The sequence below is a fragment of the Mixophyes fleayi genome, chromosome 8 (assembly GCF_038048845.1).
Source record: "Mixophyes fleayi isolate aMixFle1 chromosome 8, aMixFle1.hap1, whole genome shotgun sequence".
Classification (NCBI taxonomy): domain Eukaryota; kingdom Metazoa; phylum Chordata; class Amphibia; order Anura; family Limnodynastidae; genus Mixophyes; species Mixophyes fleayi.
In genome coordinates, this window is record NC_134409.1 from 135,628,327 (window position 1) to 135,653,405 (window position 25,079).

The 25,079-nt window shown below is 42.6% G+C and overlaps 1 protein-coding gene across 1 annotated transcript in view; it reads left to right on the plus strand.

Moving 5' to 3' along the window:
* The window catches only part of PLXND1 (plexin D1), a 72,093-nt gene that overhangs the window by 32,789 nt on the left and 14,225 nt on the right, over positions 1 to 25,079 (plus strand). The window contains 20 exon segments of the mRNA XM_075183711.1: positions 694 to 802; positions 1,082 to 1,178; positions 4,628 to 4,732; positions 5,527 to 5,616; positions 7,873 to 7,966; positions 10,433 to 10,590; positions 11,035 to 11,186; positions 12,136 to 12,235; positions 12,953 to 13,092; positions 13,898 to 14,071; positions 14,678 to 14,768; positions 14,945 to 15,208; positions 15,460 to 15,609; positions 17,173 to 17,287; positions 17,767 to 17,874; positions 18,108 to 18,220; positions 20,703 to 20,741; positions 20,743 to 20,811; positions 23,104 to 23,234; positions 23,852 to 24,050. Of these exon segments, the coding sequence (XP_075039812.1) occupies positions 694 to 802; positions 1,082 to 1,178; positions 4,628 to 4,732; positions 5,527 to 5,616; positions 7,873 to 7,966; positions 10,433 to 10,590; positions 11,035 to 11,186; positions 12,136 to 12,235; positions 12,953 to 13,092; positions 13,898 to 14,071; positions 14,678 to 14,768; positions 14,945 to 15,208; positions 15,460 to 15,609; positions 17,173 to 17,287; positions 17,767 to 17,874; positions 18,108 to 18,220; positions 20,703 to 20,741; positions 20,743 to 20,811; positions 23,104 to 23,234; positions 23,852 to 24,050 (2,498 nt within the window).

Below are 25,079 nucleotides of genomic sequence, written 5' to 3' on the forward strand. Positions count from 1 at the left end.
AGAAGTACGAGTCCTGATTTCTACGATAGGACAGTCACGGTGCCATTTTGATAGCAGATTTGTACTTGGTCATATTAGATCTGACAGAAACCTTTAAATAATAGTTACGTTTACCTTGTCATTTGCGCCAACCATCTCGTCTCTGGCTATGATAACGAGTAATGGTCTAACGATGAATCAATTAACATGCAGCAAGCGTCCTATTAAAAAAAGACACACAATTACCACGGTTAACGACTAAATTACCTTGAAATTACCTTGTAATTCAATCTTTTACCATGGTAATCCTATGCCTCATTTCATGAGGGATAATTGTGTTTGACCCTTGAGCCTGTTGTGGTGATTATGGAGAGAAATCTCCATAAAAATAAATAAAAATGATGATGTTAATGTAGTATTGTGCATCCAGGTATAAATGGGCATTTTTGCTGACATTAACTATAGATCTTAAATAAAATCAAACTTTTATTTCACTCTGAAGTGTGTTTCTTGTAGACGTTTTAAGTATTAATGAAAATTTCTGATGTTCCTGGGGGTTATGGAACAATTTTCTGAGGAAAATATTAGAGGAAAACCAATTTATTAATGCTACATTTTGCCTAATATCCTCCTTTAATGTTCAGCACTTTGTAACCAGACTCGGTGAAATGTCAACCTGAACCCTATGAATTAAGAGCAACTTTTATTTCCCAGACTACACGAACGTCACGGTGGCAGTGACCGTCCGGGGGATCCGGATAGTTCAGAATAACTCGGTTATTTATGACTGTGAGAGGACTCAGACCATCAACATCAAAACATCGTAAGATATTTGAAGAAGTAAAGTCATAAGTAACCACTTAATTTTTTGCTGTGTTTTAGCCAAAGGAATAGTGTGTATTTTTGCGCTCGCCTTAAAATCTGTTTGTTTGTATGTAAGAAAAAGCCCTGCCCATTTGTGACTCCTTTAAATTCCATTTTTATTTAAATTTATTTACTTTGCGTGGTTAAGGCTGCATTACCATCCATAGCTAATTAGCTCCTCCCCCATCTAAAGCGTGCGCTGGTTTTCAAGCCCTGACTCTTCTCGTTAACTTTGCAGGTGCACGAGCTGCGCGGTGTCTGCTTGGAACTGTAGTTGGTGCATCAGGGAACATTCGTGTGTGTCCAACAGTTCCCAATGTGACGCGGCCATCAAGGTAAGAACTGGGCTCACGTACCCCATGGCTTGCTTACCCCAATCTATCTTTATGGGGGTTCCAAGAGTTTAGTTGAATCTCAGTCTACGCTCCATTAGCCCGTGATATACATTGGAGGCCATTGACTATGTGTAACAAGCCAAGATTACACAAATGTGACGTCACATAATAAATGTACTGATTCGGCTGGGGTGGGGGTGGGGGGGGTTGTTTCCACCCCTGAAATGGGGCTGGTATGATGGAATAAATCCAGGTGGCGCTCAAACAGGTTTTTGCTATAGCGAGACAAGTTTATCTTGGACTATGATTTCGGACAGGCTGTGATCTAGGGACCAATTCATGCACATTTTATTTTTTGCAATGTTCCTCTTAATTGACACCCATTGAATACGTATTTTTTTTACAAGAGCAGCTGCTCACCACCAGTAATCTTCCACCCTCTGCAGCAATGCACCCTCATCCTTTAAAATGCCTCCGGTCCAATCGCTGTAAAAACCAGCGATCTGCAATTACGGGAAGACATAGGCAAACCGAAGGGGGTTTCCTAGTGCCTGGAAACCCCCCTCCAACCCTGGGGAACTGTATAATTGCGGTGGCTGGACCCTGTCCCCACTTCACACGGCTCTGCTTGAAAAGGGAGAGCTGCGTGCACCTAACAGTAGTGCACGCAGAATTGCTCATGTATATTATGGGGATAGGAAGAGTTGGAGAGCAGACAAGCACTGTCTAATATTATAGCCACGCCCCCATGCATGCTGGTCACGCCCACTGGCGGCGTGGTGTGGAAACCCCCCCTCTACAAATCCTGCGTTTGCTCCTGGAAGAGGTGCGCTGATCGCCTTTAACCATCACTGTCTGGGCTCCTTCTGACTTCGGCCAATGCTCCGTTGTTCTTGGTTTCCATCGCATTTTGTTATCTGACTTTAGTGTCCTTGGAAAACTCATTAGTAACTAGACAATGGGGGGAATAGTCTACACAGGAGGGGGCTGTTAACTGGGCAGCGTTCGCCTGTAACCATCACTAAATCACAACAGATGTCTACAAAGTAGCTGTCATTTGTTTTACACAATGCAAAGGCTTGTTGCTCATTAGGTTGTGCCGTAAATGTTACCAAGTTTGATGCACGCTATGAAATGTAAACTAATGAGACAGTTACCTGAGCTGCGAGCCCTCTACCATAATCCCATTAAACAACCCCTCTATCAGGGCCGAAATTGAATCCTGCCTTACCGAGCAATCTCAGCCCTTAATTAGAAAAGATGGGCTGAAAACTCATTATCTAATTACCCGCTGCATTAGACGTGGCAGATGAAAAATGTTTTCTTCCTGTTGACATGTGAATTTGCTGTTGGTTTACAAATGACAGGAAACCTTAGATAAATTCCCAAATATATCTCAGCTCGTCAGGTCTCAGTTCCTCTAGTTCTACAGATGTTGGCTTTTTTTCTCCATTTAGTGTGAACTGGGAAATTTAAGTTATGGCTCTAAAATATTTCTGATGCGCTTCCTTTGCGCCGTGTTGTCATTCTGTTCTCACAGTTGTAAAAAAATGTGGGGTTAGGACCAGTGAAATTATTTGTATACACAAGAGAGATGAGTATGTTCCCAGAGAATTTTTGTTTTTCCACAGTTTATCCAAAAGTGATTGAAACATTACAAGGAAGTGTCACATTTCCAGCAGACTACAGACACTACAGAGTTGTGTTTGTGTATCTATAGATTATTTCTTGTTGCAAATGAAATTGTGATTGGAGAACTAGTGCAAAGGGTTATCAGTACTTCACTGACTTCTTATGTACATATCATTTCTTTACGTCTTGTGATTGGAATGCGTATTTGTACGCAGGCCAAGCTATAGGATGAGAGAGAGTTTGTTTTCAGCATACAGGAAAAATAGGTTTGCCGTCTATCTGTACCCAACAAATCCTAGTATCGTATAGGCCTCCTAAAACGGTCAATCAAATTTGGATAACCCACAATTTAGGTGGCCCCACTTTTGTACCCTTCAGTAGGGTCTCCCATTGCCCTGTTCCGCTACCCGGGAGAGGCCAAATTTCTCTCCAGCATCCACACTTCAGAAAGTCTTGGGGCTAGATTTACTAAACTGCGGGTTTGAAAAAGTGGAGATGTTGCCTATAGCAACCAATCAGATTCTAGCTGTCATTTATTTAGTACATTCTACAATATGAAAGCTAGAATCTGATTGGTTGCTATAGGCAAGGTCTCCACTTTTTCAAACCTGCAGTTTAGTAAATATACCCCTTGGTGTAAACAATCCTATTGGGAATAATGTGTTCTATTTTTTCATACTGTTATAAAGCAAGAAAAACACGGTTTCCAATGACCAGAATGTTTGGGGGCCTGAACAAGTCCTTAGACTATTTTTAAAAAAACAAAAAGGGGGATATTTTTATGATCTACCAGTGTATTGGATGCTAATACTACAACTAAATTCTTACAAAAGTACATAAAATGATGTATAATTCTCACTGTACGTTGCAGAGCCCCATATCTAGTAGCATTTTAGACCACACACTATCAACTCAGAAAATCGCTATTGTTTCCTGAGAGCTGTGAATTGGGGAGGGGGGGACTTGGACGTTGCATATTAAGAGTACAGTGGAAACTCCCTGGAGATCACATGACCTGAGACTACGGAAACACGTCCACCCACGGCGCTTCCTGCCCCCACGGTCTGTGCACTGCTGACCCCCATTGTGTTTTTCTCTTGCGTATTGATAATACTGTATGGGTAATTGGCTCATCACTACTTTACCATGAAGGGTGTATGTGGTCTCTGACATGTATCAGAGGGAACTTCTTGATGTTCCAAACCAGGTTCTTCTTGGTCATGTGATCCATTCTCCTCGTTCTATAACCTCTGGACTGATTCGTGTTACGTCCCTGGGATAAAAAGGTTTTCAGCAACCCAATTTCAGCAGAAACAAAACAGAAACTGACCTTACCCGGGTGTGGTCCCCTCCCCCACTATGAGTCTTACCAGAGAGTAACATTATTTGGCGATGAGGCTTTCTTTCCAGAAATGGAAACCATATATGCTGAGTTATGTAACTCTTTGTTCTCTAAAGACAGTTTGTCAATCATTAGGGTAGTTGTACCAGTGAAGAGACCCCCATCTAACTGCCATATACACATTGGCATGAGGTGCCCCAACAATGGACTTTCCCCTATCAATATCCATATGACCAGCTATAGGATGGGTAACCCTTTATAGATATCGCTGCCGTGCCAAAAGGCTTTCCAGGGTAGATTGTACATTATGCAAAATATTTTGTTCCTTTCCTACATTTGCAAACTGGATACATTATAGCGATCCCACCATTGTCGCTGGTCCAAATGCCTCTTCCAGCGAGGATAAGGAGAGGGAGGCAGCTGGTGGTGTAACTGTGTGTAACTCACTAATATCAACCTCTCCCTTCTCCGGCAGAACAGCACAGATTGTCCCCGGATAGCCGCCACACACATCCCACCTACCCCTACCGGAATCACCAAGAACTTTACCCTGACTCTGGCCAACGGTCACATGTCTAAGGTAAGTTCTCCGAGCACAAGTTCTGATCAGGATTTCTGGTTATTAAACTCATCTATGCCCAAAGTACCTACATACATTTGCTCCTTGATATATTATGTGCGGGGCGCAAAATAATCTGTGTATTTGTGAGGAGCATAAAATCAATCACACTGTTCTGTGTTAATGAAGCATTTGAAATGTCTGCAATACTCCATTTTTTGGTTTGTTTGTTTTCAACACTGAAAAGTACCCCCATAAAGTCTTATGATATGAGTTAAGTTGACGTATTACAGTTTACATCCAATAAATGCAGCTTAACCGGCTGAGGGTTTGAGATGTTTTAAAGAGAAGGACGTCCATGTCAGAAAATCATTAATCTGAATTATTACTATTGCTGTTGTCCATTATATATTATATATCGCCAATATAGTCCACAGCTTTGTCTGTCTCTGCCCCGACAGAGCTTACAATCTAATTTCCCCATCACAAACAAACACAACACACAGGAGCCGATCTAGGCAGGAGCCGTTTAACCTATCGGCAGGTTTATGACCTTTGCAAGGAACCAGATCACTGGTAAAATCACACGGACATAGGAGAACAGAATAAAAATGATACACACGATCGGTGTACACACAGATCACAGATGGACGCACACACGAGCGGTGTACACACAGATCACAGATGGACGCACACACGAGTGGTGTACACGCAGATCACAGATGGACGCACACACGAGCGGTGTACACACAGATCACAGATGGACGCACACATGAAAATCTTAGCAGATGTTTTCTGTGTCTCTCGCCCTCTAGGATCTGGCCCTGGAATGTGACTTCGGGACAGAACAGACTTTCCCGGCCAAATGGTTAAATTCCTCGTCTGTTCTATGCAGTAACGTGCTGGTAAGGAGACCGACTGTTTGTGTGTATTGGTAGCAGTATGTGTGTGTTCTGTCTATAGTGTCATTCTGCGTGTGTCACAGCCGGGCTGTACAACGTGTCCTCCTGTGTGTGTCACAGCCGGGCTGTACAACGTGTCCTCCTGTGTGTGTCACAGCCGGCTGTACAACGTGTCCTCCTGTGTATGTCACAGCCGGCTGTACATCGTGTCCTCCTGTGTGTGTCACAGCCGGGCTGTAGAACACACATTACAGCAGCTGGTTGTTGATGTCTGTGATACTGTCTGTCTCGCTACCACTGCATGTTCAACCCTGGTTCAACAATATATCTAAAGGTCAACTTAGGAGATTGTGTAGGAAATATCTGGAAAATATTACGTTCCAACACCAAACAACAAAACTACTTGAGGCATTTGAAGAAAAAAAATACCCCCGAGACATACTTAAATCTGTGCGATCAAGAGATTTAGAATCAGATTAAGGACATTTGTTGACTGGAAATTGTAACATAAAATATAAAAAAAAAACAGACTAGTTATAAGGAGAGAGCTCTGTCCTCTGTATCTAAATGTAATATAGAGACAATAGGCTCAAAAAATCCCCATTGTAGATGTCAGATCCTATTTTAAAGACTAATATAGATAATACTCGAGGAGGAGCTGACGTGAATGAGGAACTGTTTCCTGGAACATGGGAGAAATATAATTAATTGCAGTTACAACATAATGTTCTGTCCACTCGTGGTGGAAAATGTGATGGTTTGAGGATAACTAGAATTGAACACATCCCCCCATCACCACTAGAGGTGGAGACTGATATTTGCACTTGTGTAGAAGACAATCCTTCTGGATACATACTAGGGTATGGCTGGGCCTATGAGCTACCATAATGGGCTACCTTAGGTCTGAGTAACCTGGGCCACCTGCATTTTTTTCCCTTTAAAATAAGTTCCTGGGTCGACTCTTGTCCACAGGCTAAAATTTGCCAGCCCTTCCCTGATACATTTACAGAGACCAAGGGGTAAATGTATCAAGCTGAGAGTTTTCCGGTGGGTTTGAAAAGTGTAGATGTTGCCTATAGCAACCAATCAGATTCTAGCTGTCATTTTGTAGAATGTACTAAATAAATGACAGCTAGAATCTGATTGGTTTTTCAAACCCGCCGGAAAACTCTCAGCTTGATACATTTACCCCCAGGGCTAGTTCTTCGCACTGAAATGTTAATTAAGTTGGGTTAAATTTACACTTAAATCAAGACATTATGATTCCATTGTTGCTCTGTGATTAATCAGCGGATGAAGAGGGCTCTCGTCACTAATTGGTTGTTAGAGCTTTAAGATTCTATGTCAAGAGGACTCTTGAGATTCTTTGTATGAGGCCCATAGAGAGGCTTGTTTGTGTCCAACGACTGCGAGGTGATATCTCCTGTCAGTCAGCAGGATTACCTTGGGGCAGGGAGCCTGGGCTGAGCAACTGTGCAGTTACCCGGTACATATGTATGAGGTTTTATTGGTTCAATGTATTTGCGTCCAAGGATGCTAGTTCTGGTTGGTTCTGCTGAGCGGTACCCACCCTTAGAGGCGGCTTTGAGATGCCCTCTGAGTTTTCCATTGTCCCCCGTTTGGATGATAGAGAAAAAAACTAATTTTAAATTTATGTTAAATCCTTTTTTCTGGGTCCTTTGGGGGACACTGGGCGCCCTACATAACAGTTTTGAAGCTGTGAAGTTTTCTCTCTCATATTTATTCCTCTCTGTCATGTCCTATGGGGCTGGGATAAAAATCACTGAAGTTCCCTGCAGAGGGGGGAGGAGTTTACAATTTGCCTAATTTTTAAAGTTCCAAAATCCAAGTCTGAGCCTCTATACTCCCAACGTCTCCAATGGACTCGGAGGGAAGGACTCAAATTTGTCGTGAGTTGTCTCCGTAACGGCCGGGGTGACACTTTGCGCCGATGTTATGGTTGGAATCTCCACAGAAATAGGAGGGGAGATTCCTACCGTAATTGCCGGCCAATATTTACATTTATGTCTGCATAACAGAACAGGTAATGTAGAGAAACATCTCACATATGGTAATCTCTAGAGGTGCAATCACAGCTTGTGCTGATATTATCTAGCGGCCATCCACAAGACTGGTACTATCTAGAGGATAACTCTCATCTCCGAGCAGACTGTAAATCTATAGATGCTGTAATATATTGAGCGATATACTATATATATGGGAATCGACACAGACTGATAAAACCTTTTTGTCCGCCAGCTGCACACGTCCCAAAACAGCCAGAGATTTCCAGTGAATTTGCAGCTGACGGACCGTTCGGGACAATTTCTTGACAATCCCAACAAGACGACTGGTGAGTTAATCACATTTACTATGTACCTATTTTGCATATAGCTATAATGTCATTGATAAAATAAAATTATAGAAAACGGACAATACCAATGATATCACTTTCAGATTCGATGATACTTGTTAAAGGTGAGCCACAAAATAGTTAGACTGGGGAATGACTTATGTCCATGTTTTTCGCACATGTTGCTCCACTAACGTCAAGTAAAAAATATCTCTGATTGGACATAAAATTATAACATACAAATAGCAGACTACTAAGACATTTATATATGAATATAATACACAAGTGATGTTAATAATATATGGATCAACTCCTGCAAATGATATTTGTATAAACTGAAAGTTCCTATCCCATTTGTAATCCGAACTTTTGGCATGTTAGCCCATACTACTGTATATATCATATTTCACTGGTCTCCCCTTTCATTCTAACACTAAGTGATAAATATATATATACACATATCCAGACAGCGCAGACTGATAATTGGCTGCTGTATCCGACCCCTCTGCCCTCCAAATCATAAAATATCCCTTGAAGAAAGACACAGGAAGCTTTATCTGTGTGGGAGGATGAGCCTGGAAATTAATTTGTTTATGAGGTCCTAACATGTTTCACGCCACGGCGCAGACAGGGGGTAACAGTGTTTCAGTAAACAAACTGGATATATCCTCTGCACAGTGAGCTTTGTTCATATTGTTTACATGGGAAGAAATAGTAGTTAAAATGGCGATTAATTGTGGGCACAGGACATAAGACTGAGTCATGTTAGACGCTGTGATTCATGAGAGACGTCCTTGTAAAAAAAAAACGCTAAAGAGAGGCAAATTATAGCGACAAAACAGCTTAATCTGCAGAAATGTCTCAAATGGGTAAAAAGATTGTGCTGAGTTGGAGTATTGAAGCAACGTTTCAATCGCATCTAAATAAAGTTTTGTTTGTGATACTCAAAAATCAATTGCTTAGCAACAGTGGCAGTAGCCATTTTGTCAACGGAAGCCATCTTTGTCGGCTGAACCAATATTCAATGCAGTCCATCAGTTCACTAGAATTTTGTAATATCATTGAGGCATAAAGCACTTTTTGCCTCTTTTCTCAGTGATGTAGGCTTGTTCATTTATTTAAACTGAGTGCAAGCTCTTGAGACTTTCCATTAAGCTTTTTGTGGTTCGCTGACATGTTTTTGTTTTTTTAGTACGGTTACAGCTGGCTTAGGCCTGCCGTCGCCCACTGAGCTGGCAGGGAATGCTGGGAGTTGTAGTTCAGTGGATTGCCTACCTCTGGTTTATAGTCAGGAGGAAGTGTGGTTAGCAAGTAAAGCTGCATCTCCCAGAATAACATTCTTATCTGAACGATCTCGTTGCTTAATATTCTGTTTTTGCTTTACTCACCTACATCTGTATTTTGTAAAAAAATTGTAAAAAAAAAATATGTTTTCCATATACGAGTTAGATACAGAATGTTGTAATTGAAACAATGACCTGCCCTCTATACCACAGCCGACTTTCCATGCAAATTCTTTATTTACTTTATTGCAGTAGCGGAAAGAGATGATTCATTCCATTGTACTTATTGCAGCTAACGGTATTTGTAGCAGTATAAACTACTTGTGGTAGTTAAAGGGCCCCTGTCACCTACACACCTCAGTCAGATGCTTAACAGTGACGTGCCCCAAAGCACAATTTGGGTAAGGGTCCGGCACTCTAGCCCCCGAAGTATCCGCTCTGCTCACAGAAGAGCAGAATCGGAGTGTACGCAGGTTTATCGCATACGCAGTAAAGCCTCCAATAGGGGGAGGAGGGTCCTCGGGGGCGGGATCTGAGGGACTCACCTCTTCTCCCTAGTTTCCAGTGCATGGATAGGCTGATGACTAGTTAAGCTTACAAAATGGCTGCCTCCACTGTGCCTAGTTATTTCAAAACAGGAAAGTCATAACCTGCCCTTGTCTGGATCCGTCTTACCCCCGTTGTCCATTTCTGCCAACTCCTGTGACCTGGAACCCTCTTCACTCTCAACTATCATCAGATTTCATCTGTAAAGTCCACAAATCTGATTGGCCGATGATGTCCCCTCGGTATAAATGCCAAACAAAATGCATGGGGGCCGCCACTATTATTCAGACAGATCCCAAGCTTCCAAATGTATCTCTTATAACAAATGGATATTTAATACTGACTTACTAATATCTGTTTATAAATAGATGTGATAAGTAAATTGGTAAATATAAGAGTTAACTAACGGAGCAGTTGGTTTATTTATTCAAGTTGGTGACTTGGGGTGAAGGAGACATTGTGCGGAATAACTTCCTTTTCACATATCAGAATATTTTTTCTTAGTTCCACTTTACAGTTACTCTGTTCTTGCAAACAATTTCTTAAAGGAACAGAGCCCTGACCGTCCTTCCGTGCGTGCACAGTACTGGCATGCTGTATTTGGTAGTCTTAGTCTGGATGCGTTTCTCTCTTCCAGTTGAAGTATATAACTGTGCGTCAGATACTACAGACTGCTCCCGCTGCCTCGGACGGAGAGATCTGGGACATGAGTGTTCTTGGACTGAGGGCAGCGCCACCTGTAGGCTGAGCAGTGAACCTTCCAAAAACAACTGTCCCTCCCCAGAGATCAGGAAGGTAATACCTATTTTCTTTGTGGCGGGAGAGGGATGGGGGGTGGTGTTTACTTTTCAGATAAGGAGCTGGAACCAAATTTTGTAATGTTTCCTATTTGCTCGAAGTTAGTGAATTTATGGCTCGCTGGCCTCTGGGGAGTTTAAACTCCTAGCCTGTCCCAGGGTGTAGATTTGTTAAAGCATCTAAAATGGAAAAGTAGAGGTGTTGCTCATAGCAACCAATCACATGCTAGCTATCATTTTATTGAATGTACTGAATACATGATAGCTAGCATCTAATTGGTTGCTATAGGCAACACCTCCACACCTCTACAGAACACAGTGGGGGGCCCAGAGGGGACCCAGTAGTATCTGCACCCCTTGTAGATCTGCCGCTGGCCCTGATTATGAGCTTTGTGGCCCCTGTAATTTAATAGCGCTATTTTCTCATTCTTACTCCTTACAGATTGAGCCAATCAACGGGCCCCTGCTCGGCGGCACATTGCTCACCATACAAGGACGTAACCTCGGGAGCCGATTCCGCGACATTGACGGCAATGTCAGTATTGGAGAAATCCCCTGTGTCCCCATCATGGAGAAATATCTGGTGTCTGATGAGTGAGTTTTACAAACAAATAATCACTGTTTACTCAATCGCTCATCAGTTGTGTCCTAAAATTGTTATTATTATTATTATTATTATTATTACTACAGGATTTTCTTGTCAAGTCATCATGTTAACTGTGCCGTAGTCTTCTGTAGATACTGAGGAGGTCATTTGTAAAACGCATTATCCCTGAATCTGTGCCCATGTACCGGGACACTGAACCCTGTGCCCATATACCGGGACACTGAATCTGTGCCCATGTACCGGGACCCTGAATCCTGTGCCCATGTACAGGGACACTGAACCTGTGCCCATGTACCGGGACACTGACCCTGTGCCCATGTACCGGGACACTGAACCCTGTGCCCATGTACCGGGACACTGACCCTGGGCCCATGTACCGGGACACTGACCCTGGGCCCATGTACCGGGACACTGACCCTGGGCCCATGTACCGGGACACTGACCCTGGGCCCATGTACCGGGACACTGACCCTGGGCCCATGTACCGGGACACTGAACCCTGTGCCCATGTACCGGGACACTGACCCTGTGCCCATATACCGGGACACTGAACCTGTGCCCATATATTAGGACACTGACCTTAAGATACAAACTGCTTTGTAGAAAAGCAGCTGCTAGTAATTTTCAAAAATACAAATATATTTGGCTATTATTGGAGATTATTGAAACTAAAGATTGTACAAATGAACCTAGAATGTTTGATAACAGCAGATAACTGCTTGTAGCCAGGTATTATGGGGTTATGTCAAACATCTCAGCTCCTGCCAAGGAATGGAAACTGCTACATATATTTGTTATATAAGATGTTTTTTAATATTACGTTCGCTTTTATTTGATGTAAAACGCCCCATTATTATTGTATATAGCAGTAAAGTGACCATTATAGAAGATATCACCTATAATAATTTATATTATGACCGTTCTCTATGTCCCCAGGATTGTGTGTAGGACCGGAGCCGCCCCCAAGGAGCTCAGTGATTGGGTGACTGTGAATGTGAACGGAGGTGGTCGCTCCAAGGAGAAATATTCCTATATGGTGAGAATCTGTTACATTGTTACACCGGGTGATACATTGTTGCACTGGGTGATACATTGTTGCACTGGGTGATACATTGTTACACCGGGTGATACATTGTTGCACTGGGTGACACATTGTTGCACTGGGTGACACATTGTTGCACTGGGTGATACATTGGTACGCTGGGCGATACATTGATACACTGTGTGATACATTGTTGCGCTGGGTGATACATTGTTACACTGGGTGATACATTGTTACACTGGGTGATACATTGTTACACTGGGTGATACATTGTGTACTGAGCACAATGAGTGGTTCTGTCCGAGGATTCACGACATTCATTCTGTAGCTGCTACACAGAGACACAATATAACATTATCCGTGATTTCCTTTATCACCAAAATATTTCAAAACATTGAACACAGATCATCATCGGGGTTTTTATACGTCTCCACGGATTCCTTAAATAAACGTAATAAAAGATATATGAATACAGTTAAGTATAACACATTGATTGATAATCATGCGTTAACAATTACAGCTAAGACAGATACATGTATGAATTCCATTTGTGTCAGTAAACAGCCAAAAATTCAGCATAAGACATAGCTCCGGGGATGTACGAGGTAGACTAACATGAGACATAGGGTAGGGAGGATCCTGCCCATAAGAGCTTACATTCTAGGTCATTTCTGGACATAGTTTGAACTCTATTATCCCGGTTATGTGCAGGCACCGAAGGTACTCTCCTTGTTTCCAAATCTTGGTCCAAGAGCTGGAGGAACAAAGATTACCATCTCTGGGAGAAATCTGGACATCGGTGGAGAAGTTCGTGTTTTGTTCGATGGGGACCTGGAGTGCAGAGATCTTGTGTGAGCTCCATAAACTTCTTATCTGTCACAAAACTCCTGGTCTTGTGCTTATCTCACGTTTTGTCACCAAATGTTCCTCAGTGGCTACCACTCACACCTTAGGCTAGGTACACACTGAAGAATTTTCCGACTGACCTGTTATCTCAAACGATTGTACCTACGACTGAAGGTCCGATCAGTCTGATGATTCATCCATACACACTGACACGATTTACCTTCAGATCTGTGCTCTTCATCTGGTCCTCTAGTCTTCAGAGAATGACAGCACAATATTCATTCATTCACTACTGTCACATTGTCACACTGATTAAACCGCCTTGTTATAGCTATCCATGTCCTAACGGATTTCGTGCTTCTGTGACTCTGAAACAAAACATTCTGTCTCAGAACAAACAAATGAATTATTCCTTCTACAAAACTCTCTACATTTATTCACCGGGACATTCATTGCTGGTATCAGCTGAACAGAGCCGGACTCTGTAAACTCTATGGAGATCGTGAGCATGATGACTGCATACACACTACATGATCGGTCAGTGATTGGTCGGAAAACATTAAACAGTACGACCAACCAAATGAAACGATGATCAGTACTTTGGCACAACTTTAGATCATTGTGTCACTATACACACTCACACGCTATCTGACCAAACGATCGGATGGCGGCTGATTGGACGTTTTTCGTGCAATCATCGGGCCAGTGTGTACCTTGCCTGATTCCTGGCTCATATCTCTCCTGTTCCTCTCTCCTCACTGATTTTATTATCCTCCGTTTTAACCCTGTTTATTTTTTTTGTTCCCCAAGACGCACGGAGAGCAGAATCCGCTGCACCGTACCCACAATCGGGTCCCTTCCTCCCAACTCAGTCCATGTCTGTGTCATGTTTGAAGGAGAATCATGTCTGAACGACAGTCTCACCTTTCAGTACCGGGAAAACCCAGTGATCACAAACATTGAGCCTAAGAGCAGCCACATGAGGTGAGTAGGTCTCACATTAGGTGGGTGACTACAAACTCTTTGAGTGGTGTCTTGTGAACTCTGTAATGTTGCGGCTCGTTGCATAGAGATGTTGGTTTTTAAGCAGACTCCTTTGTTGGTTATGCAGGTACACTGCCTTGTGCATATGATTCCAAAGTCAAGTGTCCTTTTAGTCTCTTATGTTTGGTCCTCGTTAGTTTCTTTTTGAAGGTTCTACTCTTCTGTAGGCAAACCAAGGGAGGGTTTACTAGTGCCTGGAAACCCCCCTCCAAGCCTGGGGCACTGTATAATTGGAGGTGGCTGGACCCTGCTCCCCCTTCACACGGCTCTGCTTGAAAAGGGAGAGCTGCATGCACCTAACAGTAGTGCACGCAGCATTGCCCATGTATATTATGGGGATAGGAAGAGTTGGAGAGCAGCCAAGCACTGTCTAAAATTATAGCCACGCCCCGATGCATGCTGGTCACGCCCACTGGCGGCGTGGTGTGGAAACCCCCCCTCTACAAATCCTGCGTTTGCCCCTGTGAGTCATAGCGTAATGTTGTGATTAGAGGGATGTTAATTCAATGTTTGCACGCACAGAAAAATGTTTTGTGTCCTCTATAGCGGTGGTCGGCTTATCACCCTGATTGGAGAAAGATTTGAGCTGGTCCAGGACATTAAAATGAAGATTAAAAATCACAGCGGAGGACAAATGGTAAGTGCCATTGTTCTTAGAACCATAAAAATAGAGATGAACTTGAGCATTGGACTTCCAGTGAACTGTTAATGCTGAAAGCTTTTGACTGGCCACTCTTGGTAATGTTTGATGCTGAATTAGGTAGGGATAGAACTCTGCCGGAAACTTAACTGTATCTTAAACTTTTCTCGTAGAACTGCACAGTCCTCAGTGACGTAGTAATCACATGCCCGTCTCCTACCGCCCCAAACTCCACCCTGGAGAAAAAAAACTTCAGTTTGGACTTCTGCGTCAATGGGATCCATCTGTCCGAAGAGAGACCGGATCTTGGTGACGAGGAGGAATATTTAGACAGAAGTTTCAGCCTGGAATATCAGCCAGACCCCTTGTTCTTCATGGCTAACAAGGAAAAATTGATGAAGCACCACATTGGTGAACTTCTCATTCTAGTGATACATGTAAGGAATTAAACATCACTTAACGCTCATTAATATAATCAATAATAAATACACTGATTTGTGTGGTGCCAAACTGTCAGTCCGTTTCCTAACGTTATTCTCCTGAGTCATATCTAGAAATTTGTAACTGTAGCCTGAATTAAGAAAAATAGTTGTTAGCCAATCAAATATTGAGCTAATCAGGTTTCATCCCTATCTAAATGTCTTGTTTATTTGTTTGTTTGCTTGTTTTTTTATCCGGTGTCTGCCAGAAAGAAGACGATGACCTTGGCTTGAGGGCCGATGAGTATCAGGTGAAGGTTGGACAGATCCCCTGCGAGTTGATTGTCTTTAATGACAAAGTCATTCACTGCAGCATCAACGAGTCTCTAAGTTCCTCTGAGCGCTATCTACCTGTCACGGTGAGTAGTAATTCTAACTAGACCCCTCGTCCAGTATAAGACATGGCCGGTATCTCGCCGTCCCTATACCCTTGTACCGTAATTGACAACATTTCCGTAGTGGTGACTGTAGACATCGGCAGACCTTTTCTATAGATTGGGGGTTTTGTTTTCTGTATACCACAAAACCAACTGATGTTGAAATTAACCCACAATTGTTTACCAGATACAAGTCACACAGTAGCCGACAAAATGTGTTTTAAGACCTACAGCCAAAGAATACGGTTCATCCCAGCACAGACCTCAGACCCCGCTAGTCCAATCATTTTTGGGTTTTGTTTTCTGCTGTCGGAGCATTAAACTTGCAACAACTGGATTGATGAAGAACGTTCTCTGTTTCGGGATGACCCAGAGCTGCACTGTAGATATTTAGCAATGTCTGCTGGTCACATGCTGCCAGTCAGTGACCTCAGGGAGCCTACAGAGAGGAAGAGAGTCCTCAAAATAGTCCTTGTTCTCTATTCTCCCTGAAATGAACAGAATTTTCCTGCAGCCAGATTGAAGGATTGAATCATTTTACTGTAAGACAGAGGAGATCAGAAATCCCCCAGGGGTGGAGAGTACAGAATCCGATCACCCAGGGGGTTCACCGATAGGATGTTCAATTTTGAGTTGACTTAAGGTTCTTTCTTAGTTTATTGTGAACTTTGTTTATTTATTCTTAATTAGATTGCATGTCAAACCCCCCCCCCCCCCCCCCCAAATTAAAATCCCCTTCACTGTTCTTTTAGGCTTTTCAGACACTCCTTGTTTATACATGCACAAATCAGAATACAGACTATAATAAGAGTCTAGGCCAAGCAATGCATTGCAAATTAAAGTTTTTATTATTGAAGACAAATCTAAAATTTGGAAGCCTTTTTTCTTTTTCTTTTTTTTTACTTAAAGACACCATTTAAATGAGAACTTCATGCAAAACTAATTAACTCTAGCTATCATTTTCTATCATTTACTAGATGAATGATAGCTAGAATCTGATTGGTTGCTAAGGGCAACATCTTCCCTTTTCCATTTGATAAATCTACCCCTGTAGCTTTGTTCAATAATACAATTTAATAAGAAGATAAAGCAGATTGATGACTATTCTGTACATATCTTTAGACAATTATTGTCTAACAGAACTATTAACAAGCAGTGTTGCAAACGTTATTATTTAAATGGTCTCAATGTTCATTGTCAGCGTTGCCCCAATTTGATATCTTTAAACATCCTGTATAATTTTGTACATGTCCCTATTTTTACCGTATAAGGTAGAAGTTATTACGATTCCTATCGGTTGCTGTGTTGATATTCTTATAGAAAGGTTTCCAAACTTTTTTTTTTTTTTGCAAGAATGTAAGTGACACGTTCCCATGTGAAAACAACGTGTAGATGTCAGGTTGTCATTTGCATTGATGAGTGTGAATGAGTTTCAGTGGTACTGACAGCGGTGTGACTGCCATCTGCCTGCGGTACCATTTCACATTCAGCATTTTCTGGTTTCACAGGGGCTGCTTTATTTCAGTATCTTATTTTCTTTCTCAGATACAAGTGGGTAAATTCAACCAGACCGTCACTATGCTGCTCCTGGCCGGGATAGATACGTCAATCATTGTCTCTATTGTCATCTGCAGTATATTGTTACTGGCGTCTGTGATGGGTAAGTGTGCACAGGTAGCGCCTAGTCCAAACACGCCAATGTTGTAAATAAACCCCCACCTCAAACAAGTTACATTTATTATAAATAAGGTAAACCACCAAATAATATTATATATATATAAGCAGAATAATCTGAAATAATTGTGAGTCTTTATACTTAGCAAATTATATCCACCATGCTCCCTTTTCATCCCCTGCAGCAGCCTCTCATGTTAGGAGGGAGGTGTTTCTCTAGCTGCATAGACACAGAGTGACTGACATCTTTGTAGACTTGCTTTGAAAAAAAGCACTGTGTGGATTGGTTGAATCATACAGAGGGGCGGGTCCAGTGAGTCACAGTATCTCTAATTACTGCATTAGCTCCCTGGATAAAGGGTCTTCTTATTTTACTGGTTTAAATCACTTTGTTATAATCTAGCCGCATACGGCTGCCAGATATCGTCTGATTTACGCCACTTGGTACATTCTCTCTTCCTGTAGCTCTGTTCGTTTACTGCACCAAGAGTCGCAGAGCCGAGCGTTACTGGCAGAAAACGCTGGTGCAAATGGAGGAGATGGAATCCCAAATTCGGGAGGAGATACGAAAAGGTAATGGGCTTGGCCCTCACTGTCATTGATGGCTATTCTGAGATTATCCAGTATGCAGTTCATGGTGCTAGACTATGTCAGCAGTAGGGATCAATGCCTAATCATGAGGGATCTGTCAGAACAATGTGTGAGCTGGAAGCTTACTTCCTAGCTATTTGGATATTCCTGTGTTTGCTGTGGGATGTTGGTGAGACGGTGATTGAGATGTCCTTAAAGTCTTCTCCTCATCGTAGGATTTGCCGAGTTGCAGACAGATATGACGGACCTGACCAAGGAGTTAAACCGCAGCCAGGGAATCCCCTTCCTGGAGTACAAGCATTTTGTGACCCGCACCTTCTTCCCAAAGGTAAGTCCCACATCCGGGGAGACTTGTAAATTAGGTTTCATTTTGTCAACTGCATCCCGGTTAGCGCAATTTGTCAGGGGTACTCCGCAGCCGCAGGGTGTGCCAGGCTGAAGCGGGCGCTCAGGGCAGGATATGAGCTGATTGCTAATGCAAGAGACAGAATTCATCTTCTACAATAGGAGGATACAGACTATCGCCCTCTAGGATACAAAGTGACCCTTCCTCTCCTCTATAACCCCCCTGAGGAGGAGAGAGCTATTACTGCACCCAGGTTCTTCTGCCCTGGTCATCACATTGATGCAGAGACATTAGAATGATGGCCTATCTAACTTTGGCTGCCCTGTGATTCGGGAACCTCTCTGAATACCTTGACTGACCATATTGGGGAAGATCACTCAGTAGGAGTCTCACTAGTTTTTCTCAGTGTCTGAAGCCATAAACTATCCGGATGGTGCTAAACGTCCAGGATCCCCAAGACCAGAACCAGGCTCCACATTCCACTTTCAGGAAACGGACCTTCCATCCAATCAATTTTTCCCAGATGAGTTCTATAAGGAGTTGGTATCAGAGCCGGTGGTAGTCAGCATATAGATGCTGACTACCCAGACAAGTCTTACCCCGACGTCTTCAGACCGAAGAGCTCCTTCCCAACCAGACTGCAGAACGACTGATGTGCCCACCGACTGCAAGCAATCATGATGAATGAAGAAGCCGGCGAGAGTCGATGACGACACAGGCGACCGTGACGTTGCTATCGGTGCTGTTAAGGGGGTAATGTAAGTATGCAGGCATGGACAATGTACTTTACAAAGCGTTGTACATTGTACATGCCCGAATACTTATATTACCCCCTTAACAGCACCGATAGCAACGTCACGGTCGCCTGTGTCGTCATCGTCTCTCGCCGGCTTCTTCATTCATCATGATGCTGGAGTCCGGTCGGGAATCACACCCTTTGGTGTGAAGACGTCGGGGTAAGTCTTGTCGGAATAATCATCCTCATTTCTTTCGATCTTTCGATCTCTCTGATCTCCAAGAGAACAGAGATCCCTCTGCCAAACGCAGTGTCCTTCAAAGACCCTTCAGACCAAAGACTGAAAGAGCTTCCGAAAAGCCTTATTGTTCCACATTAGAGTCCATAGTTCACTGGCTTAAATTCTGGTTGGGAACACACCCAAGATGAATGTCTGCCCTTCCTTTTTGAGGAAATGCCTTGTTTTGGTCATTACTGGAAACGATTCTACCGGAGAATAGGCCTAAAGAGGCATTTTTTTGTCCCTCGGGTGTTAAATAGCCCTGGTACCAGTCCTCCTATTCAGGATGAGCAGGATTGTTATAGGAGAAAGGAAGAGTCGCTTTTCTTCCAGTGTCTCCTAGCAGTTAATCCACTGTCTGTATCCACCTACAGCCTGGGAAAAAGTCATTTAAAGTACTTTTTATAATGCCCATTTTAACACTCGGACCAGTCAATTTGAGCTTTGATATTTGTGGATCTAACCTGGCACCCAGAATTATGAATCTGAATGGGGTGGAAATGGTAACCGGAAAACACAGAATGAGGAAGTGATAATGAGGTCGCATGAACAAAACGCTGACTATTTAGTAATGACTAAATGTCATTTAAGTGCTTCTGACACTGGTTATTCACGTGGCATCTTTATACTTAGAAAACAGAAGGAAACCACATGCCTCTTTATAATCAGGTGACATATTGTGAAAGTCCCATGTCTCTTCTAACAACTCGTTATGTTAGAAGCTGACATTGCTTTACCTATCAGTGCCCGAGCTTTGCTGCAGCCGCAGATTAATGAAGCCTGATATATAAGTCTTTAGTTTTGTTGGCTACAACACAGTTCAGCTGTAACACGAGGCAGAATAGCCGTTCTGTGCTGGGTCTCAAGGGAGATAAAAATAAATAATTCTGCCTGCATGACATAAAGACTTTAGTGAAAAACACAGAGGGAGGCCAGGCAGATTAGGTCATAGTTAAAGTTGTACTTGGTAAAAGTCGGCAATATTTGCAAAAAAAAGCACATTCTGTTTTGCAGAAAAATTCAGGAATAGGTTTGTTGCACGTTCAGGGCGGAAGGATATTTGTAACATAGAAATTATAAGGAAAATAGATGTTTTAAAATTATATGTACAAAGGAGTGCACTTTAATTTTTCTTTATCGTTTAGGTATATTTATGCTCTGAAAAACATTTAGACATATTTAGTAAGCAGAGAGGGCCATATTATTGTAGATATTTGAAGGCCACGTATGTGTCTTGGTCTCCCAAGGTACATTTCTTCCCTAGCAGCACCACCCAGTGACTGCATTTTCATGAAATATATCAGAATCGTTCGGTTACATGTTACAATAACTTATGAACAAAATATCTGTGAGACATTATTTCACTCAGCAGGAAGAATTCTCTGACCTCCGGCTGTAAGATTGTGAAAGGAGGATTCTGTCTGACGGTCTGTTTTCTTTTCCCGCAGTGCTCGTCCCTGTATGAAGAACGTTATGTCCCGCCCACCCCAAAACTTCAGCTCCCCCCTGGGGATCCAGGTGCCAGAGACGCACCCGCTCCTCTGCGTAGAGTGGAAGGTGAGTCGGGGGATATTGTATTCTGAGATTCCTGCCCGGCTTCAAATCCCCCAAAACATCCTCAGTCTCCGGATCCACGGAAATGTTCTGTCCTGTAGCAGAAATTTCCAACTGTTTCTACTGTTACCCCACCGGGAGAATGGAGGAACTTATCTTTCTGGACTCAGAACTTTTTCTTTAAAAGGATCTTCACCCTCGGACAACTTTACTTGGCTTTATTCAACTCTCTGGCAACTTGTATTAAGTACATTGCTATCTCTTCCTGGCTGTGTGCTTGAGCCTTGCATTTACATCATTAGACAGAGATGTCTGTTTCCATTGCCGTGGTATAGGACAAAACTCCGCTGCCCCCTCTGTATGGAAGCCATTGTATCCATGAGAAGCTTTGTGTCACCTCTGCCCAGGTGATATAAACACATGGCTGAAAGGAATGGAACGAAGCCAGCAAGATAAAGCAATGTATTTTGTACAATGCAACATGTTAAAGTTGTACGAGGGTAGAAATGTCATTAATATGTAGCACTCGCTGTCCGTCCAGATCTGCTTCATCTATGGTTCTATTAATGACATGTAGCAATTGCTAAGGAAGTTTAATGTTCCGTTCTCAATTACAAACCATGCAAGCAGCAAACACTTAGATATAGGGATACACAATTCCGGGGTTTCTGTAAATCGGTGTCTGGTATAAATTTGTGTACATCGCCCTTAGGATAGATGCTGTGGATGTTTATCATCAAGGTTTCCAGATGTCCCATTGTGAGGTCCATTAATATCTCCAAACATTTATAATAAAGATCATTCAGTCGTTCAGTGCAGATAACTTTTCTTTCACCATAAATTTCTATATGAATAACTTGCTTTATCAGAAGAAAGAGCTGAAAAATTTGTGAATGTGTAATTAAGGGGTTCAAATTATTTGCACTTTTTGTTGTGTGTTGATGTAAAGCAGATAATGTCTATTTTTTTTTCCTATTGGCTAATTAATATGTAAATTAGGTTTTCCCGACATTTAGAAATTTGCAGTTGGTGCAGATTACACACATGCGGACTTTTAGTGCTATTGTGAAACTGCCGTGCCCAGTATACCGTGCAAGGGCGTGAGTGGCAGGACACGCTGAGACTTGTAGTTCCACAACAGCCAGCGAGTCACGGGTTGTTTATTCCTGGCCCAGTACTGCTCAAATAAGCATTGACATAATCTCCTGGATGCCCGTGGTACTCTGGTGATCCTGCGTGAGGGGAAATAGTTGAAACCGGAGCTGTAGTTAAGCCTAGCACGGAATTAAGAGTTAATTAAGTGCTTCGTGTGTTTATGTGATGTGATTAGTGTTGACAATCTGCACTTCCTCCTCGTCTTGGTGTTTTTCGGGCCGCGGATTGTCCCTCTAGCTCACATCCTGTGCAGCAAAACAGGAAAATCGACGGGACCGTTTGTTTTGGCTGAAACCCAGCGATACTAAGTGTTGGCGGGTAAAAATGAAGCAAGTGTGATGGAGACGGGCTCCTTCTTATCAGACAGATTGGGCGCTGTATCAAATACACTGTTTTTTGCCTCATTCAAAAACGAGCTTTGTAAAGATACCATCTTGTTTCGCGCAAATCCGCTGGTGATTGCATTGAGCCTCGTGTCCAGAAGCAGTTGCATTATGGGAGCCTTGGCTTTTGTGGTGAATCAGTTGCCCTTGATGTTTGCAATTTATTATTTTACTGAAGCTTAAAAATGGTCACAGATATTATTTCCGCTGAACGTGTAAGAATCCTGGGGAGGCCAAGCGACCGGATCTGATCACGCCACAACAAGACAATTATATGACCGATGTTCGTACCACAGAGAACGTTGTTTATCAGATACTCTGCTGCAGTTGATGTTTTTGACGTGAGCTTCATGTATATTTCGCTAGGAATCAGCACTTTGGGGCTAGGTTGTGATCACACAGGAAATGACAGATTATCTCACCAAGATGGGAGGGGGAGCTTGTTTTGGAGATAGCTACCTGTGAAAACAGCCCGAGCACCTTTACATGTGTTTTGCTGAGTGAAATTCAGAGTATTTAAACACACACTGAGGTTTATTTAATACCATGGTGCAAATAAAACAAGGACGTGCTGTAACCCATATTGACCAATCAGATGTCGGCTTTAATCAGATAAATGTAGCCAGACTATTGAAAACTGTCATCTGATTGGCTGCATTAGTAAATGTGTTGTACCTGTCTGTTAACACCTCATCCATGTTTGGTATTGGCAGTAGAGTCTTGAGAACAGATTTAATTAATGTTTCTTCGGTAACAGGTACCAGAGACCTATCGAACAACCATGGAGGAAGGGATGGCGATGTTATCCACTCTGCTCAGCAACCGCCACTTCCTGATCACCTTTATCCACGCGGTAGAGATGCAGAAGGACTTTGCTGTGCGAGACAGGTAACGGAACGAGCGATCTCACAACCTGTAGAACAAGGAACGAATTTTACTAACAGACCCTGACGCTCGATTCCAATAGACGTCTTCTAGAGATGGAAAGTGAGAATTATCTCCAAGATCTTATTCCCACAGATAATCTCCTCCTGATGAAATTAAAGGGCCGTTACATGTAAACTTAGTCCAGAGAGAAACGTTATTCACAATTGTAGATGTAATTTGTTCCATACCGTGACCGAAATTAAGATTTGAGTAAACCACCGACAACAATGAGATATGCGGCACGGACTTGATAGATTGTAAGCTCATTGGGCAAGGTCCATCTTTATCTTCTGTTTCATGCCACTGTACTCAACTTGCTTGTGTCATGATCCGCTCAATATACAGCGCTGTGTAATATATATATGCGCTTTATAGTTAAAGTATAATAATAACAATGTATTACTAATTCAAGTGCAATCACAAGTTGCTCTTTTCAATGTACAGCTACGTGCGCTATAAGTGACTTTGCGTCGCTTCCAGAATACAAATCCTGTGACGTACAATAAGCTTTACACTACATCCCACGCTCAAATGTCGCACTCCTCTGACCCCATGTTGTTATCCTTTGATATACTCAGGTGTAATTTGGCCTCGCTGCTCACCGTCGCCCTCCACGGGAAGTTGGAGTATTACACCAGTATTATGAAGGATCTCCTGGTTGACCTCATCGACTCCTCGGCCCCCAAAAACCCTAAACTGATGCTCCGCCGGACGGAGTCCGTGGTAGAGAAGATGTTGACCAACTGGATGTCTATCTGCATGTACAGCTGCCTCAGGGTATGCGATCCGATAGATCTGCGCTGTTCGCCAATTAACGTGGGGTGTAATGTTATAAAGATTTTCTGTTACTTATTCTACAATAGTGGATGAGGTAAAGGGCTGGGGGGCATTTTTATAACTATGCAGGGCAACAACCCAACCTTCAAGTTAACAGTTCAACAGACTGATCGTCCAATGGGATTACATTTTTAAAACCCGCAGCACATTAGAAATGGGGCAGACCGAATATTTTTGGTCTCTCCTCCTGTACCTGTCCTATGTCAGGTTGTTATGTGTGCACCATTTTGGGTCCCAAAAATGTTGAAAATTTTAATATATTTTATACAATTAATCTTACGTGCTTTAGGTAAAAGAAATGGAGAAATTAAATACATGTAGCATTTTTTTGCAGCAGTTTTAAAGATTCATAAAGAACGCCATGAAATGTAAGACTTGGTAGATTTCATGTATTAAATTAGCAGCCAATCATTAACAGCTGCTCTCCATAACGTGTTCTGCCCGGCAACAAGGGCCCTGGTGTTGTGTGAAGAAGCGATTCTTTCGATTAATGTGTCTTTAACTGAATGGGTAATTGTCAGCGGTCTTTATAAAGGTGGCTATCAACAGCGCCAGCTCACAGACTTAGGAAGCGAGGCGCGCAACGGCAAAATACGTTCCCCAAGAAATGGGAATTAGTTTGCAAGGATATTTAAAGTTCTGTCTAGTTAAGAAATAAATTGTGAATACAGGATTAAATGTTTCCTATATTTGCAATTTTCCTTTATGTTTCTTTTGTGTTTTCATCTAAAAGCTTCTTTCAACCTGAAAAATGTTCAGTTATTCCAATCCTACTGTCAGCGGGGTGATAGGTCGCGGGTCGTGTTATGATAGTGAAGACCCCACTAATAAGCGTTGCTCTGTTAGGACAGGCATCAGAAAGTAGCCTGGAATTGATTAGCTCCAGTCATTTGGACTCTGCAAACAAAACCAAATGTAATTACTGACTGTGACGGAGAGATCCCAGGGAGTGAGGAGGGGGAGAGGAGG